This window comes from Cinclus cinclus, chromosome 7, assembly GCF_963662255.1.
Source record: "Cinclus cinclus chromosome 7, bCinCin1.1, whole genome shotgun sequence".
Taxonomy (NCBI): domain Eukaryota; kingdom Metazoa; phylum Chordata; class Aves; order Passeriformes; family Cinclidae; genus Cinclus; species Cinclus cinclus.
The window spans coordinates 579033-596164 of NC_085052.1; the positions used below are offsets into that span (position 1 = coordinate 579033).

At 55.5% G+C, this 17132-nt stretch overlaps 1 protein-coding gene across 2 annotated transcripts; it reads right to left on the reverse strand.

The window, feature by feature from the left end:
* Positions 1 to 373: 373 nt before the first annotated feature.
* DPYSL4 (dihydropyrimidinase like 4) lies at positions 374 to 13928 on the reverse strand. Of its 2 annotated transcripts, none has more exons than XM_062496047.1 (14): positions 13638 to 13928; positions 11410 to 11498; positions 10945 to 11129; positions 10014 to 10178; positions 8570 to 8631; positions 8396 to 8476; positions 6638 to 6706; positions 5969 to 6089; positions 5172 to 5328; positions 4834 to 4975; positions 3530 to 3700; positions 2705 to 2884; positions 1036 to 1207; positions 374 to 465 (listed from the first exon to the last, which is right to left on the reverse strand). In XM_062496047.1, exons 1-14 carry the CDS (start codon positions 13926 to 13928, stop codon positions 374 to 376), a joined length of 1977 nt encoding a protein of 658 aa, XP_062352031.1. The 2 variants fall into 2 exon arrangements, with proteins under 2 accessions (XP_062352031.1, XP_062352032.1); XM_062496048.1 differs by lacking the exon at positions 13638 to 13928 and adding an exon at positions 13035 to 13073.
* Positions 13929 to 17132: the final 3204 nt, after the last annotated feature.

Genomic DNA, 17132 nt, shown 5'->3' on the forward strand with positions numbered 1-17132 from the left:
GGCTCCAGGAGCACGGCCAGGGTGGAGAGCCATGGAAATGCCCATCACTGGAATTGCTGGGATGTGAGCGGGCAGGGGGTGCTGCTGGAGAAGAGCATGATCCAGCCTGGATGTGCCTTCATCTGCGCCCCAGCCCCGCAGCCCCAGGACCTCATGCACAGGGAAGGGCTTTCCTAGCAGCCAGGGAAGGAGCAGACAGAGAACCCACGGGGACGCTACCTCAGGGACCACTCGACTCTACCTATGAGGGAAAGGCGATCACTGCTGGTCCTCCTGTGTGGAAGACAGCACAATAGACCCTTCCTGGTGGGGACAGTGTGGGGACAGTGTGGGGACAGTGCCAGGAAAGTCTCAGGACAGTGCCAGGACAGTGTCAGGACAGTGAGGTGATGTTGGACCTCCCTCCTGGTGGGGCCATGATCTTCTGCGCCGTGCGCCGGGCAATGTGGTCGTCTGCCTGTGACCCTGGGGAGAGTAGAGAGAGGGGCAGTCCCGCTGCTTTAAATGCCACAACCATAAAACATTTCCTCAGGAAATACTAATAATTTCATTCTGTGTCATTTTGGACACTCTACGAGCATTGCACAGTTTGGAACGGCTGTGTTTGCCTGAACGTCTTCATTTTTCATTATTTCTTTCTGGGAGATTTATAAACGGCTTTGCTATAAATAAATTTTTCATATAATAAAATGTGGGGACTGGTAACATTTATCAAACAATATGGCACCCATGTGATCCAACCAACTAAAAAAACGGTTATGGAAGTCATTTTAGAGTAAAGCAGCAGCTTTCCAATCTCCCAAGAGCTGCTGGGCAGGTTTCTGCAGAACGAATGATGCCGAATCCCCGCTCCTGGAAACAGAGCCCCCGTGCCAAGCTCCGTAAATAAATACCGTGGAACATTCTAGAGCTTTCTGTGCTGCACTCGGTCCCCTGGCTGCCATCACAAAGGACAAACCGCTTCACTGCTGAGCAGAACTGGGGTTCCCATAGCCCATCCTTGCCCAGCAGCCCAGCCCACCCAGCCCCACGTACCGGACAGGCTGAAGCCAGACTGGTGCAGGTTGCGCACGGGCGGGGCCGCGGCTTTGCCAGCGCAGGGCGTGGGGCGCGATGCCACGCTGGTCACCACGGCCTTGACACTCGCTGGGACCTCGTGGACAGGCCCGTCATACATCCCCCGGGGCACGCCGTGCACCTCTGCCAGCTGCACGGGGAGCACAGGGTCAGACACACGGACAGACACACGGACAGACCTGTGGTACATCCCCCGGGGCACGCCGTGCACCTCTGCCAGCTGCACGGGGAGCACAGGGTCAGACACATGGACAGACACACGGACAGACCTGTGGTACATCCCCCGGGGCACGCCGTGCACCTCTGCCAGCTGCACGGGGAGCACAGGGTCAGACACACGGACAGACACACGGACAGACCTGTGGTACATCCCCCGGGGCACGCCGTGCACCTCTGCCAGCTGCACGGGGAGCACAGGGTCAGACACATGGACAGACACACGGACAGACCTGTGGTACATCCCCCGGGGCACGCCGTGCACCTCTGCCAGCTGCACGGGGAGCACAGGGTCAGACACACGGACAGACACACGGACAGACCTGTGGTACATCCCCCGGGGCACGCCGTGCACCTCTGCCAGCTGCACGGGGAGCACAGGGTCAGACACACGGACAGACACACGGACAGACCTGTGGTACATCCCCCGGGGCACGCCGTGCACCTCTGCCAGCTGCACGGGGTCAGCCACAGCCAGGGATGGGCCATGGGGAAGGAATGGCCTCCAGCCGTGCCTGGGGAGATTCTGGCTGGGTATGGGAACATCTCTTCACAGGAAGGGCTGCCCAGCCCTGGCACAGCTGCTGGAGTGCCCATCCCTGGAGGGATTCCAGAGCCCTGTGGATGTGGCACTTGGGGACACAGGGAAGTGGTGGCCTTAGCAATGCTGGGAGAATGGTTGGAATCAATGTTCTTAAAAGGACTCTCAGCCTGGCCTTGGGCACCTCCAGGGATGGGGCATCTACACCTTCTCTGGGTCCCATTCCCACCCTGCAGGGAGCTGGCACATCTCCATCCTGCCCTCCAGGCACCCCAGGCACCCTGGGGCACACCAGAGTTGGGGGTCCTGCCTCTGCAGATAATTTGGGTTACAAATTCCTGCTCTACCTCAATGCAGGATGCAGAATTACAGAGTCTGCAATAGCACAGGGGAAAAGGAAGGAGGACAGAGCTGTTAAGAAGCTCTTTACATATTTGCATGTCTTTGCGTCTCTTTAAAAAGCTGTGCCAGCACACAGGAGGATTTATCTTACTGTATTTCCAGTACCTCGAGGATGCACATCCCTGACCCTCCAAGGGCTGCATAGCAGGCACTGAGAATACAGCAAAAGCAACTGCTCTAGCACAGGTAGGAGAGGAATTCCTCCCTCTACCTCAATACAAACAAAAAAACCCTTTGCTGGAAGTCATATTTTTGCTTTGTACATTTTAATAGGCCAATGAAACAGTCATTATTAGCTCTAAGAATTCTTGACTGAGGTGCCAGGCAGTTACACGAGAGCACACAGAAAGAAACAGCATTAACAATATTCCTGCTGCTGTTGCAGGTTTGCCATCACAGCAGCCCCAACACTACAGCAGAGAGATTGTGACCAAACCATGGGTTTATGGCAAATAAAACTCTCCTTACCCTGTTTCTTGCCTTTATCCTTTTGTAAACAAAGTCAGGGAATGTCTTCCTTGGGATGAAGCGCCCTGAGCCCTGGGTGACACACAGATTTCCATCTTCAAGGACAACTCTTCCCTGACTTATGACCACAGTTGGGACCCCATGGCACTCAGTGCCTTCAAATATGTTGTACTCCACATTCTGGAAAAAGCAAACCCTGATAGTCAGTGCCTGCAGGGTTTGAGAGCTGGCCAACAATGCCCCCCATTTTTGTACACTGCTCCTCATGCACCATCAGTAAGAACTAACTAACCCCTCACATTTCAAATAACGAGATTCCAATGGAAGCAAATTGGAATGGAGAAAAATAAACCTTAAAACAAACAATAATGAACTACAATAATAGTTTAATAATTTTTAAAAAATTATTTATATTATTATATTGTTTATATATTCTTTATGGAATATTTGAGTGATGTATTATATTAAGATGAATACCATTATATATTAGACTATAGCAATAGTTTAATACATATTAAATTACATTTCAGTTCAGCAACAGTTCGATCTTCAGCACTTACATTTTTCTAGTCCAAACACACTGACCTTAAGATTTCCATACCAGATGCTGACTGCTTTGGAGTGCTCAGTACCAATCCCACCCTTTACAGCAATAAAAATATATTTTCCTAGTATTTGCAAAAGCAAATGCAAGATCCTTCATCAGTTTACTCACACAGACAACTCCTCCCCTGCTGAATGATCCCATCTAGCTGAGGACATGCATTTCCAGATCTCTTCTGCCTCTAAAACCAGCCCCAGAGAAAGATTTAAGATATATTTTACCGAATTGTGTGTTTTTGCTGAGATGACTTTTGTAGCCTTGGGGTTCCAGAGCACCAGGTCTGCGTCAGCACCCACAGCCACGCGCCCCTTCCTGGGATAGCAGTTGAAGATCTTGGCAGCGTTGGTGCTGGTCACTGCCACAAAATCGTTCTCATCCATCTTCCCAGGGACCTGAGGAGGGATGAGGAAACATCCCAGATGGACACGGCCCCGTGCCTGCTGAGGGCAGGGTCCCTGTCCCCTGGGCTGTCCCACTGGCAGGAGCTGCTGGACCCACCTGTGCCCATGTGGAGTGAGGGTCTGCACTGCCACAGGGGAAGGGGGATGTGAGGATGAGCCCGGTCCCTGTGGGGTAAAGGTTTTATTTCCCTTGGACTCCAGAGATTGAAGCCTCTGGAAAACAAGACCTTCACTGGTTGGCTCCAGCTCCTGCACAGGCATCTCAGGATCACTGAAGAGGGCTAAGGACAGCCCAGGGAAGAAAGACTGGGAGTGAACCTAACCAGTGTTATTTATCATCTTCACTTGTCATCTTAAGAGAAGTTTTATTTCTCTTTGAACAAAGCCCACCTAAGAGAGGTTTCAGGGTGGCTTGGCCCCCAAGCTCCACAGTCTGAACAGGGACATCTGCCTTGGGGGATGCAGGATAGATCCCCCCAGGGATGCTGCTGGCAGGGAAGGGTGCACTGGGGTGCAGGGACACGGACTGATCCCACCCTCAGATCACAGCCCTGCTGCCAGGCAGACCCTGAGGTGACACTGAGACTTGTCCCCACTGCTGGGGCCTGGGGTGACCAGGCAGTTGAAAGCATGGCCATGTTCCATGGGATGGACGCCCTCTCCCCATGCACCTCCCCAGGCCTCTGGTGAGCACCAGGGGACAGGAATACCTCATCACCCTTGGCAGAAAGTGCTGCAGAGACTCCCTGTGACTGTGAGAGCAGAGGGTGCTCCCTACACTGCAGCCTTTGAAGACACCGTGAAGGAATTCGTGTGTCTCAGTCTCATGAAGGCATTTCTGTGTCTCAGTCTCTTGTGGAGGCATTTGTGTGTCACAGTCTCTCTCAACAGCTCTCTGAAGCTGCAGCAGTGTCTAGACAGTGTCACCCCTCTGGCTCATCTGAATTAACCAGGCAGTGACAGCTACAGCATAGAGACAGCTCAGTGTGCTCCCACATCCCAATGTGCTCCCACAGCTCCCTGTGCTCCCACAGCTCCCTGTTCTCCCACAGCTCCCTGTACTCCCACATCCCAGTGTGCTCCACATCTCCCTGTGCCCCCACCCAGCTCCAGGCTGCACCTACCACACATTTCTCCCAGACTATGGACATGCGCTCCTCAATGCCGTTGGTGCCCTCGGGGATGAGGGTGAAGTTGTCCTTGCCCAGGGCCTTCTGTGCAGTGCTGAAGGTGCAGTGGGCACTGCCCGTGACCTGCAGGTCCCCGCTGGGGAAAGCACAGGACAGGGGTCAGGGAGGGGGTGCTGATGGCACCCCCAGCCCCCCTTGCTGGGCAGACCAAAGGGGCACCAATGGCTCGTGGGGGTCGGGCCCCGCAGGCGATGTCAGTGCTGTGAGTGGCATCGGGAGGTGTGGGCAGGGTGCAGACAGGGCAGGGTGCCCAGGTGTGACACGGGACCCACCTGGCCAGCAGAGTGCTGAGGTGATCGGGCGTGCTGGGGTCGGGGCTGACGGGCGGGGACGTGACGAAGGCGGCGGCTTTGGCCCAGTTCTTGCTCCAGTAGTGGGAGCCATCAGTGCCCAGGCTGGCGGTGATGGGCTCCCCGTACACCACGGTGCCTGCACAGCAACGTGGGCATCAGGGGCAGCACGGGCACAGACATGGCACTGCTGCAACCACACACGACAGCTCCACCCCGTTCACTTCAGGGTCTCGCTAATCCTTTTGATTATCTCAGACTGGAAGACACTGTCAAAGCAAGCTCTGGATCTGTCTGTCCTCTCCTTACAGCAGTCACACATTCCTACAAGCTGTCGTGCCTTCCTTTAAACCAAACCCGAGTCTGTCTGGCAGCCACCAGGCTGGGGGAAGCCCTGACTGTGCTCTCCTTCCCATCCTGCTCCCCACAGGATTGATCCCAGCCCTTCCCACTCCACCCCCAGCCAAAATTTGGAGCTTGCTCCACATCTGTTTTTCATTCAGTTCATACCAAATGATCACAAGTGGATTATTCCCCATTTCTCAGCTGTGTCTGCCAAGATGGAAGTGTCACAGTTTCCAACACATCCCTTCCAATCTTCCCAGCTCCAAGTAATTAGCTCTGGCATGAGAGCATGAAAGCCAGCATGAGCCTCAGAGCCCTTGGAGCGTGGGGGAGCTCAGAAGATAAGGACTTGTCAGAGCTCACAGTTACAACGAGTACAATGAGATTCCTGGCTGGATTCAGAGCCTGTGACTGCCTGGCCAGGCCAGGGTTACCTTTCCTCTTCGCCTGAGCCAGGACATCTGCAGCACCCCTGCTCATGACCTTGGTGACATAGAGGGGACAGTTGGCCTGCCTGGCAATGGTGATGGCACGGAACACGGCCTCTGCCTCCACCTGCAGGCACAAGCACATGACACAGGTGTCCCAGGACACGGGTATCTCATGACACAGGTATCCCGGGACACAGGTGTGTCAGGACACAGGTGTGCCAGAACAGAAGGGTCCCAGGACACAGGTATCCCAGCACACAGCTATCTCAACACACAGGTGTCCCAGGACACGGGTATCCCATGACACAGGTATCCCGGGACACAGGTGTGTCAGGACACAGGTGTGCCAGAACAGAAGGGTCCCAGGACACAGGTATCCCAGCACACAGCTATCTCAACACACAGGTGTCCCAGGACACGGGTATCCCATGACACAGGTATCCCGGGACACAGGTGTGTCAGGACACAGGTGTGCCAGAACAGAAGGGTCCCAGGACACAGGTATCCCAGCACACAGCTATCTCAACACACAGGTGTCCCAGGACACAGGTGTCCCAACACACAGGTATCCCAGCACACAGGTGTCCCAACACACAGGTATCCCAGCACACGGGTGTCCCAGCCCCTCTGCACAGCAGGCCCAGAGCTCGGTGTGAGGGCTGGCAGCGTTACCTCCTCAGGGCGGCTCAGGACGTGCCCCTCTGGCCCTGTAATCCCCAGCTCCAGCAGCCTCTTCTGCTCCTGGGGGGCAAGGAGGAAGGAGAGCGGTCAGGGATGGGCACAGCCTGCCCAGGGCACCACGGACTCAGCACAGCTTGTCCAGAGCCACCCAAGGGTGGGGGGCAAGTGATGAACCCCCTGAGCACGTGGGTCATGGCCACTCCACTGGGACACCCCACTCACCACGGGGCCACTTCCCAGAGACCTGTCCTGTGCTGCAGGGATGCTCCTGCACGGGAGCTGCTGTGTGTCAACTCTGGGCCTGACCAACCCTCACACCCACGGTTCTGGAGGAGGGAGCTCACACCCATGGCAGCTCATGGCGAGGCTGCCCCAGCCCTGGTGCATGGTTCCGGCAAAGGCAGAGGGGCTTCCCAGCACCTGAGCCTGCTGGAGCTGCTCAGGAGCCCCTGGAGGAGGCAGGGGTGGGCACAGGGATGTGAGACTGTCATTGGGGTGCAGCAAGTGCCGCCTCTCCTGAGCACTCCTGTCCCTTTGCACTTCACCATGTGGCACGGAAGAAAGAGAACCCGCAGTGACAGATGCTGAGATGAGCTCTGGGATGTCCCAGGTCACTCACGTGGCATCTGAAGCAGATGTCCAGCACACACGTCACCCTGTCCCCTCTGCTCTGCTCTGTATCATGTAACCCCCAGTCAGCTGGCACTAATGCAAGGATGTTATCCAACACCACGGAGCAGATCCCACAGCATCCTTTAAAGGACCCTGCTCTTAGAGGGTGCCTATTTGTCTGTACTCTTGTCACAGATCTCCTCCAAGTTTGTCCCCAGGGCTCAAGTGTCACCACGCTGGCAGCTTACAGAATCACTGCCGCAGCTTTGAGCTGCCTGGGGTCACTTCATGCTCCACAGCCAGCCCAGGAACAGGCTTCCAGACCAAATCCCAGGAGGTGGGAATTAGCCTCTATCCTGTTTGTTCAAATAAACCCATTTGAAGGATTGGATCTGGCTTTCAGTTCAGCCTTCCTCCTGCACCAGACTGAACGCTGGCTGAAGGAACTGCCCTTCAGTCTAACTCCACCTTGTGTATCTGACTGAGGCTGGAACCAAGACTTTACAAGTAAAAAGGAAAAATGAGGCCCACGAGCAGAGGACACCAAGGAATTCCCAAGTGCGGATGGTGGAGTTAAGTACTGCCGATGGCAGGGATATTACTGTAAAAGCCTCAAACCTCCTGATTTTTTCAAGTAATCCAAACTCCTAAACACAACAGATAATGGGGAAAAGCATCACTTAAGGCAGTCAGTCATCCCTTAGGAACCCCCAAAGTGCTTTTTGGGAACCCAAGCACATGTGAAGATCCACGGGGACACTGATGATTCCACAGGACACCCTGATCCTCCTGAACATTCCTCTGCCTGCACACACTGTTACACAGGGTCCTGTTCCCTCCAAGGCTTTGGGGCACCAGCTCCCTGGGCAGGGACAGGGACAGGAGCAGGATACAGGGACAGGGACAGGGACAGGATACAGGGACAGGGACAGGATACAGGGACAGGGAACAGGGAACAGGGACAGGAGCAGGGACAGAGACTGGGACAGGGAACAGGGATTGGGACAGAAGCAGGGGCAGGGGCAAGGACTGGGACTGGGGCAGGGACAAGGACAGGGGAAGGGGCAGGGACAGGAGCAGGGCTCTCCTCCCCACGCCCTGGTCACCCCGAGGTCTCAGAGCACACAAATGTGGTACCTCCTCGATGATGTCCCCGTTCTCTGCGTGCACTTGGGCGATGGCCCCCAGGTCCCGGATGATGCAGAAGATCTCGTACATCTGCCAAGGCACAGTAGGTCCCCAGGTCAGCCCTGGCACCATCCACGTGGCTCAGTGTGAGCCTGTGGCTGTCCCTGCATTCTTGTGTCCTACCTGTCCATCAGTGCACTGCAGCTTGTCCTTGTAAGCCATGAACACCAGGAAGGAGTTTACACCTTGGAAAAAGAAAATCACACGTGTGGCTTTGTGACTTGGAGAACTCCCTGCCCTGGTGTGGGCTGGGCAGGGGTGGCTGAACCAGGATGATGTGCTGGTGAGGGTTACACTGGAAGCAAAGCAAAGCCAAGGGCTGATGTGGGAAAGTCCCCAAAAGCACTGACCCCAAAGCTTGGGAGCTGTGAAAGATGACAAACCCCTAATTTATGAGGGTGCACCTGAAGCAAAACTTGAAACCCTGTGGTTCTTGTTTGGGGTAAGGTGCCCTCTGTGACTGCTCCAAATGCACACTCAGCTCAGGGCTCACTCACACTCACTCCCAGGATGGATTTCCTCCAGTGCTGGCTTCAGTCTATGGCTTATCCTCAAATCTGAGCAAGGGATGGAGGGACAGAACACAGGGAATGGCTTTAAGCTGACAATGGACAGATTTAGATGGGATGTTGGGAAGGAATTGTTCCCAGTGAGGGTGGGCAGGCCCTGGCACAGGGTGCCCAAATTTGTTGTGGCTGCCCCTGGATCCCTGCCAGTGCCCAAAGCCAGGCTGGACATTGGAGTTGGGGCACCTGGGACAGGGGATGTGTCCCTGCCATGGCAGGGAATGGGATCAGGTCCTTTCCAATCCAAACCATTCCACGATTCTATGAATTGCTGCTGTATTTTGTCTGGATAGAGGCAATAAGCAATATCAAACCATGATCAAATTACAGCTGTTTTTCATATGTGTTCCAAGGAACAGCTCCATTACTTCAGCCACTCTGCATTTTAATAGGAAATTCACTGGGAATTTCTATGGTAATTGACCAATTAAACCCTTGCTTGCAAGACTACAAATTGCACTGAAGACGTTTAGCTCTGCATTAGCATATCTGAAGGAAAATGCACCTCCAAACATGGCAGTAGGTATTAATGAATGCATGAGTCCCTGCTGTTTGGTCTACTTTCCTGCTTTCTAGCCAGCCATGTCCCACGGATCCCTCGGGATGCACAGGAGCTGCAGGCACAACAGATCCACTAGGGAACGCCTAAAGCTGAGCTTCCTTCTCTAAGCCCTGCCTTGGAGGTTTTTATTTAAATGTTTTTTTTCTGTACATCCAGCAGCCCACGTCAGGTTGGCCAACCCTACTCCTTTAGTTTCCAAAGTCCCTTCCCATGCCCAGGCTGCCATTTGCCCAAAGGTGAGGGAACAGACCCAGACGTCATGGCAGGAACTCAGTGCCAGAGTCCCCATCCACAGCTCTGTCCTGGATGGTCAAGTCCAGGGAGGTCCCGGCTCCAAGGGAAGGAGCGTGGCTGCCTGCACATCCCTGCAGGGCCGAGTGCTGGGGACAGCACTGGCCCTGCGGTGATCCCGGCCCCGCTGGGGTCCCTCTGCCCTTACCCTTGTCCTTGACCAGGGCCTCCAGCTCCTCCCTGAGGCTCTCGTGCCAGCGTGGGATGTCCAGGCTCAGGCTGTAGTCACAGCAGGCTTGGCCGTGGGCACGGCTGCGCCACTGCTCGTAGGTGGCCAGGAGGCTGCTGCCCGTGTCCGGGCACACGTGGTCAACTGTGGGGACACCAGCATGAGGGACAGGGACACGGGCACCTGTCCCTGCCAGAGCTGCTGCTGTGGGAACGGACACTGCAGGACCAGCACTGCTCCGAGACAATGGAACAGATCCCCCAGACAGCGACACCAACACAGCAATCAAACCCCAAACCACGGCTTTGCCATCTTCATCTCGGCCAGCACAGCACCCTCAGTGGCTGGGGGTGATTCTGCTCTGGGCCAGCTCCCGTGGGCAGCACCCACTGCTCAGCACCTCCCCCAGCTCTGGGATGGGAATGTCCCAGAGCTCCCATTCCCTGCAGCATTCCTGTGGGCTCCGCGGGGAGCCGAGCCAGGACTGTTGACACTGGTCCTGCAGTCACATACCACAGTGGTTCTTGGGAACAGAACGGGAACAAAACAGAGAGCAAAATCATTTTACATTAACAAGAAAATGGAGCCTGCGCTTAAAGCCGAGAAACTCAAAAAACCCCACATTAAAGCTGTTAAAAACATGTTAGAAGGTGTTTAAAAGTGTTGTCCTGTTTTGCTCTCTGATGAGGTGAGGCAGGAGCAGAGATATTTTTAATATCCACGTGCAGCAAGGGAAGGAGGCTCTGCGCTGTACACAACAGCCTTGATTAGCTTTGTGATGTTCTGACTTGTGCAGCAGAAATGGACATTTCTGTGCTACGAAGGTAAATAAACATCCCTGCAATGACTCCAGGCCCGGTGAATTTTGGAAAGAAAACTCATCAGCCTGTTGGGATGGGCTCCCTCTTACTGATCATGGTGGTGCCTCCTGCCAGTGCTGCCTTGGTACCCTGGAAGAAGCCGTCGGCCGAGCCGCTGCCCACGGCGGGCGCCTGCAGCCGCGTGTGGACGTCGATGCCCCCCGGCATCACCAGCTGCCCGTAGGCATCGATGGTCCTCGTGCCAGCCGGAACCTGCAGGTTCTCTCCGAGCTGTCTGCAAAGGAAATCGACATCTCCCCTGAACCGGCAACAACTTGGAAGGGAGGATGCCGAAACGAGTTCTGCTGCTCCTCCCCGGGCTGCCAGTGCTGTGAAAGTTTTCCAGCTGCAGAGCTGCACCAGTGTAGCTCTTTCTGGACACTACTTTAAAATGCTGCCTTTATTTTTTCTAAAAGATTTTCAAGAAAAAAATGGTGGGAAGAAACCTTGTTAAAACCCCAAGGCACTGTATCATTCTAAGAAATTACATTAGCAAATATAAATTTTTAACTTACTTTATTAAGCCATCCTCCACATAAACGTCTGCATAGAATGACTGATCATCGTTGACAATTTTTCCTCCTTTGATTAGAATCTGGTCACTCTAATGGAAAAAAAAAAAAACAAACACACAGTTTTTTAAAGATTCCTTTGTTTGCATTCCACTTTCCTCATTCCAAGATTTAAGTAAATCTAGGTTTAATATCTTCCCTCCAAATCACTCAAGTCCAGTGATTATCCAGACTATTCTACAACTACATTTGCAAGGGGAACTATGAAATTGTGGTTTGGAGGAGCACAGCGCTCTGAAGGGGGGCAGGAGCCGGGGGGCACAGCTGAGCCCCCAGCTCGGAGGGCTGAGCCGTGTTCCTCCTCCTTCAGCTCCAGCTGAGGCTGCTCAGTGCATCTCATTAACCTGGGAATTTATTGCCATTCATTCCCTGTCAGAGTCAGAGGCAGATAAAGCCTCGAGGACTTGCCTCACTTCAAAGCCAGACACTGGCACAGTTTTCAGATTTGCAGAATCTTCACCCAGAATCTTTAACTAGAAAATTTAGGAAGCAGCAGCACTGATGTCTATGTGGAGCTGAAGCCTAATTTCAGAGGATTCCTTTCCTGCTCTCTGGTGTTGCTTGAAAAATTATTTCGAGTTCTGAGATGGGCGACACAAAAGAGCACGGCCTGGGCACAAAACCAGCCAAGGGACGCCTGAGCACGTGGCAGCATAGCCTGGAGATGCTGCTCCACAAAGAGCCGGGTCCTGAGGCAAAACCGCCCAGAAACATTTTGGGGCTTGTTTAAAAAAGCATCGCTGGCATATAAAAGGTAAATAAAAGAATTGCATATTTTTTTTAACTGTCAGGGATTTGTCATCTCTATTGTTTCTCCTTGTCCCATAACATCAATCAAAAGAAGTCTCATGTTGCTGCCCCATGGGAGAGCCTGACGGCCCCTCCCTTTGTGGGGACCATCTTCACTCCATCTCCATCCCTGTCCCCATCCCCATCCTCACCCTATCTCCATCTCCATCCCCATCCTCACTCCGTCCTCATCCCCATCCCCACGGCCCCACACCCAGGACCCTCGCCCGCAGCCCAATAAGGTCCCTGGATCCCGCACCCACCGGGCTTTTCCCGAGGGAGTTCTGTCGCGAGGCAGCAAAAGGAGAAAAAACAAAACACAAGGCATCGCAACAGAGCGGTCCGTCCCGACTCCTGCAGGGAAGCGCCGGGAGGAGGGAATCCCCTCCCTGGGCCGGGCTGAGGGGGAACAGGAGCCCGGGGAGCTGCGGGACGCTGCCACACCGCCAAGCCCACCCGCGGTAACAGCGATCCCGGAGCGCATTGCCGGCCCGGGGGCAGGGGGGGCACGGCGGGGCAGCCCCGCGGAGCCCGCCCGCCTTTGTCCCGCCGGGGCCGCCCCGGGACAAAGCGGCGGCACCGCCGGGCTCCGGCCGGGCGGCGCGACAAAGGAGCGGAGCGGGGCGGACCGGGCAGGGCTCCGGCTCCGGCCGGGGAGCATCCCGGGCTCCGCTCCGCGACTGTGCGAGACCGCCCGCCCCGCTCCATCTCCGCCGGCCGGAGCGGCCCCCGGCCCGGCCCCAGCCCGCAGCCCTCGCCCCGCTGCGGGAAGCCCTCACCGTGGCGCGGGTCACGCTCCTCCTGCCCGGCTGCGACATCGCCGCCTCCGCCGCCTGCGTGCGGGGCTGTGTGAGTGTGTGTGTGTTCGGGGCTGTCTGCGGGGCTGTGTGAGTGTGTCTGAGTGTGTGTGCGTGCGGAGCTATGTGTGTGCGTGCGGGGCTCTGTGTGTGTGTGTGTACGGGGCTCTGTGTGTGTGTGCGGGGCTGTGTGTGTGTGTGCGTGTGTGTGTGTGTGTGTGTGTGTGTGTGCCGGGCTCTGTGTGTGTGTGCGGGGCTGCCGCGCGTGCCCGCTTGCGTGCGCGCCCCCGCTCGCCCGGCCGCGCGCCCGGCCGGAGCGGTGGGAGCCGAGCGGGACCGCGGGCAGCCGTGACCCCCGAGAGAACAGCGGCCCGAGCGCCGTGCCCTGCTCCGACCCGCGCCGCACGGACCGGCACAGAGCCCGCTCCCGGCACGGGATGGAGTGGGACGGGACCGGACAGACGGGATGGGAAGGGAGAGCGGCAGGAGGACGGGCGGACAGGTCCCCGCTCGCCCTCCCGGCGCGGTGCAGGCCAGGCCGGCTCCAGCGGTGCCCCGGCCCCTGTCCCGCCGCGCTCCCGTTACCTGCCCGCGGCCGTCGTGCAGCGCAGCCGGAGCGGCGGCTCTCGGGGACAGCGCGGCCGCGGCGGGGCCGGGCTCGGGGCCGGGGCTCTGTCCCGGGTGGGTGTCGCGGCGGTGCCCCCCGACGGGTGTTGCTGTTCCGGAGGCGGCGAGCGAGGCGAAGTTCAGCGTCTTGTTGTCGAAGGCATCCTCCACGCTGCAGAACATCCCGCCGCGCTTCTGCCGCGGCCGCGGGCTGCCCGCACCCAGCCCCGCAAAGCAGGCGGGCAGAGCCTCCTCCTGCTTTCCCGACATGGGCCCGGGACCGCTGCGCTCCCCCCGCGCTCCCGCAGCCGCTCGCCCTGCCGAGAGCCCGGCGCCGCGTTAAGAGCCGCCCAAGGACCCCCGCCCCTCCCGGTGCCCATCCACCCGTGCCCGTCCCCACGTACGACCGCGAGGTGACATCTCCCAGCGCCTGTGACGGCAGAGACAGCGCGGGGTTGGCTGCCCCGGGGACCGGATGAACGCCTCCACCTCGAGCCCTCCCGGGCACCTCCCGGTCCCCCAGGCTGGCCGGTGTCACAGCCCAGCTTCCCCATCCCCTCAAGCCCAAACCAGTACATCGAATTTCAAGGTTTAAAACAGATCTTTTTAATTAAAAGTTGACAATAATTTATGTATTTTACAAAGGAATAGAAAGTCTCTCGATATATATCATAGGAATCACAATACAAAAATATCTGTAAAATTCTCTAGTCGATCGCTCCAGCCCCTGTTTTTGGGCTCTCGGTTGCTGTCGCAGCACTGAGCCCAACGTTCTGTATTTTGGATATGATCCTGGAGTAGGATTAGAGGATACGGGTCACGGCATGCCAGCCAGTGGACCAAAAACCTCCATTTTCTCTGCCTTACGTTTTGCATAAGTTTACAACAGTCCCTTTTTATAAACTGTACAGCACATCATACAAGGTTTAATACACATATTCACACGGCGATTTCCTGAGTCGAAGCTGAATCTTTTCCTGTGCACACCCACGCTGCCTGCAAGGGGCACAGGGCTGTGAAGGAGCCGGCGTCAGTCCAGGGGTATCTTCTCCTCCTGGTCAGGAATTCTGTCCACAAGCCATGTAAGGCACTCGAGGAATCACTGAAGGCTACAGATATTATAGAGCGGAATACCGGAAAGAACAGCCACATCCTCCAGCAGCTTGAAGAAGTCCTCACCTGGCACACACACAGCGGCGAGTTTGGGGCGAGGGGTGGCCCGTGGCACCCCCTGCTCTGGCTGCTGCACCCCCAAAACCGGGCACGGAGGGACTGCCCCACCATGGCCCCAGGGCTTGGAGAAGGGGTTTGTGAGAGATGCACACATGGGGGCAGAGGGACAGACCCAACACGGCTCAGCCCTGCTCTCGGCCACCAAAACTCCTCACACAGATCCCAGCCCTGTCCTGGGCCACCAAAACTCCTCACACAGAGCCCAGCCCTGTCCTGGGCCACCAAAACCTCTCACACAGAGCTCAGCCCTGTCCTGTGCCACCAAAACTCCTCACACAGAGCTCAGCCCTGCTCTGGGCCACCAAAACTCCTCACACAGAGCTCAGCCCTGTCCTGGGCCACCAAAACTCCTCACACAGAGCCAGGAGGGATGCAGGCAGTGAGCAGAACCAGTGGAACCAGTGGAACCAGGAGAACTAGTAGAACCAGGGATCCCTTCATGGAGAATGAGGGAGCACATGGATGGCAATCTCCTGCCTGTCCATTTAAAAGGAGGGAACAGCTCTGAAAACATTCTTTGAGCCGTTGTTTTCTTTCCTATGTACAAAACTTCATACATATTTATAGTGACATATAAGTAAGCACAATCCCTTATTTACACACAGACCTGTCCTGTACAATTGGCTTTGTACGTAAAACCCCCAGGATTAAGGAAGTTAATCAGAAAACAGAACCGGTATTTGAGACACATGAACACACCCAGCAAGAGCAGTGAAGAGCCATGAGATAGACTCAGGACACCTCCTAACGTGCCCTTTGTCACCTCAACCACCACCTGCAGGACTTCCAGGAAATACAGGATCTTAAGACATGAAGTATTTCAGTAGAACTCAAAATGGATCCATTTTAGGTATGAAATGCAGAAGCAAAAATGCAGCTCATGCCAGAATCCCAGCACTGGTATTGGTATCTGGTAGAACTGGAGCTTGTTAAATCAGTTCCATGATAGAATCATACACTGATATCAAAATCCACAGCCTTGGCCTTAAAACATCGCATCCTTTCAGTTCAAATCTCACACTTCTCTGACCAACACACTTCCTTCTGTTTCTGCAGCTGAGCTCCCTGTACTGGGTTAAAACATGGTCGATGCACGGGTGCAGGAAGAGGCTGAAGAATTTCAGTATCAAGGGGTTTTCTTCATAGCTTTATAAACTCCAGTGGCACAGGCACCTACAGAATAAAATAAACACAAGGTTTAAATACAGCTTTGGTCCTCTCCTCCACATGGGATTTTTAATCCCAAACTCTACAACGTTTCCATCCCATAGGTTGTGCTGGGTTGTGTCTAAGTTGGAGTAGGCTTAGCCAGTTACTGTGTTTTCCCTGAAAAAGGGTGATCATTTATTAAATGTTAAATATACTCTTTTCTCTAGGCTGTGCCATCCATCAAATCATTAATGTTCCTTAAGCAACACTCCCCTAACAGTTTTGGGTCACACTCAGAATATGGCGATTATAGTGACGAATGATGAATTGAAAATCTGCCTCATCTGACAAGCTCTAAGAGGATGAGTTAATAACCACAGAGCCAAATTCCACCTCCTCGGATAGGAGAGGCAGCACGAAGGACAAGGACGGGGTGCTCGTAGGTGGGAGGGGGCTGCTGCATCTGCCCTGACCCTTCCTGTGCAGCCTCCATGGCCCCGTGTCCCTGTTCCCACCTCACACCCAGGCACCAGAGCAGTGCCCGTGGGACGGGGAATTCCTGGGGAACACACCTGGGAAGCAGAACAGCCCTGCCACGGCTGGAAAGTAGAGAATCCCCCATTCCCTGTCCCTTCTCCATGCCTGTTCCATGTCTCTTCTCCCGAGAACTCAGCAGCCCCTGCACTGTGCTCGCAAAGGATTAATCCTTCCCAGCCCGTCCCACCACCACGGCAGACAATCCCAGACTGCCTTGGGCTGGAAGGGACCCTAAACCTCATCTCATCCCAAAACCCTGCCATGGACAGGGACACCTTCCACCAGACCAGATCCCTGCCATGGACAAGGGACACCTTCCACCAGACCAGATCCCTGCAGGCCAGCGGCTCCTTTGTCCCCCCTTTATCCCCCCTGACACAGGGGATGTTGCTCACAAGTGGACAACAGCACCCCAAGGATTTCAGAAGCAATTCCTGAAGAGAGGCTGAGAAGTGAATGACAGAAGAGGAGCCGAGAGTGGCTCACACAGGATTTTCCAGCCACTGCTTTGCTTTGCTCCCCTCCTGTCGGGGCCGTCACAACGCATTTGGCACC